Below are 674 nucleotides of genomic sequence, written 5' to 3' on the forward strand. Positions count from 1 at the left end.
CACACACCAACAGCGAACAGAAGATGTACCCAGCTGTGACTGTGTAGCTCCGGCGCCTTCCTCCCCACCCAGCCAATCTTAATATCTGAACGGATCGGAGGAGAAATACTTCCTTGGAATGAAGCTCCCAGAACATCACTTGTAAATAATTTTGAAAGGCTCATGCATGTCAGACAGTGTTTATAAACCATTTATTTTCATCGGGGTCTGTTGCCAGAAACTGTAAGGATGATATCTCGGAATTAACTTTGCCAGATACGCTCTCCAGTGCGTGATCTATGGCGGCGAAGGATTACGCGGAAAATGCGTATGTATTCCAGATCACTGTACTAGCGAGATAAATGTCGGAGCCGTTAAGTGCCCTTCAGGTATGACATGGTCAGAAATATTTGCCTAATTAATTCGTAGAAAGAGTTTTGTTACGCCGCACAAGACCGCAGTACTTAAGAAACCTCTCCTCTCCCAGCTCCTTAATGACATTTCCCGTTGCTTTACAGACAATCACAAAGGAGAGCTGAACAGTGCAATCCCTGCGTGCCAGGTGCTGGTACCAGCCCCCGTGGCTTCTTACACACACCTGGCTTGGGGTGAAATGCTACAAGAGGCTTGGACTTGCAAAGACCAGTTTTCCTTGCCCTTGGTATTTATGTAGGAATTAGAAGAGTGAATTATTT

General features: G+C 45.8%; 1 protein-coding gene across 1 annotated transcript in view; it reads left to right on the top strand.

Annotated features, from left to right (window-relative positions):
• Window positions 1-47, top strand: part of LOC103800164 (protein shisa-2 homolog) — a gene marked incomplete at its 5' end in the record, with an annotated part of 546 nt that extends 499 nt beyond the window's left edge. The window contains 1 exon segment of the mRNA XM_009072532.1: window positions 1-47. This exon segment is cut by the window's left edge and continues 11 nt beyond it. Within this exon segment, the coding sequence (XP_009070780.1) occupies window positions 1-47 (47 nt within the window).
• Between the last annotated feature and the right edge of the window lie 627 nt (window positions 48-674).

This window comes from Acanthisitta chloris, unplaced genomic scaffold (genome assembly GCF_000695815.1).
Source record: "Acanthisitta chloris isolate BGI_N310 unplaced genomic scaffold, ASM69581v1 scaffold5294, whole genome shotgun sequence".
Lineage (NCBI taxonomy): Eukaryota > Metazoa > Chordata > Aves > Passeriformes > Acanthisittidae > Acanthisitta > Acanthisitta chloris.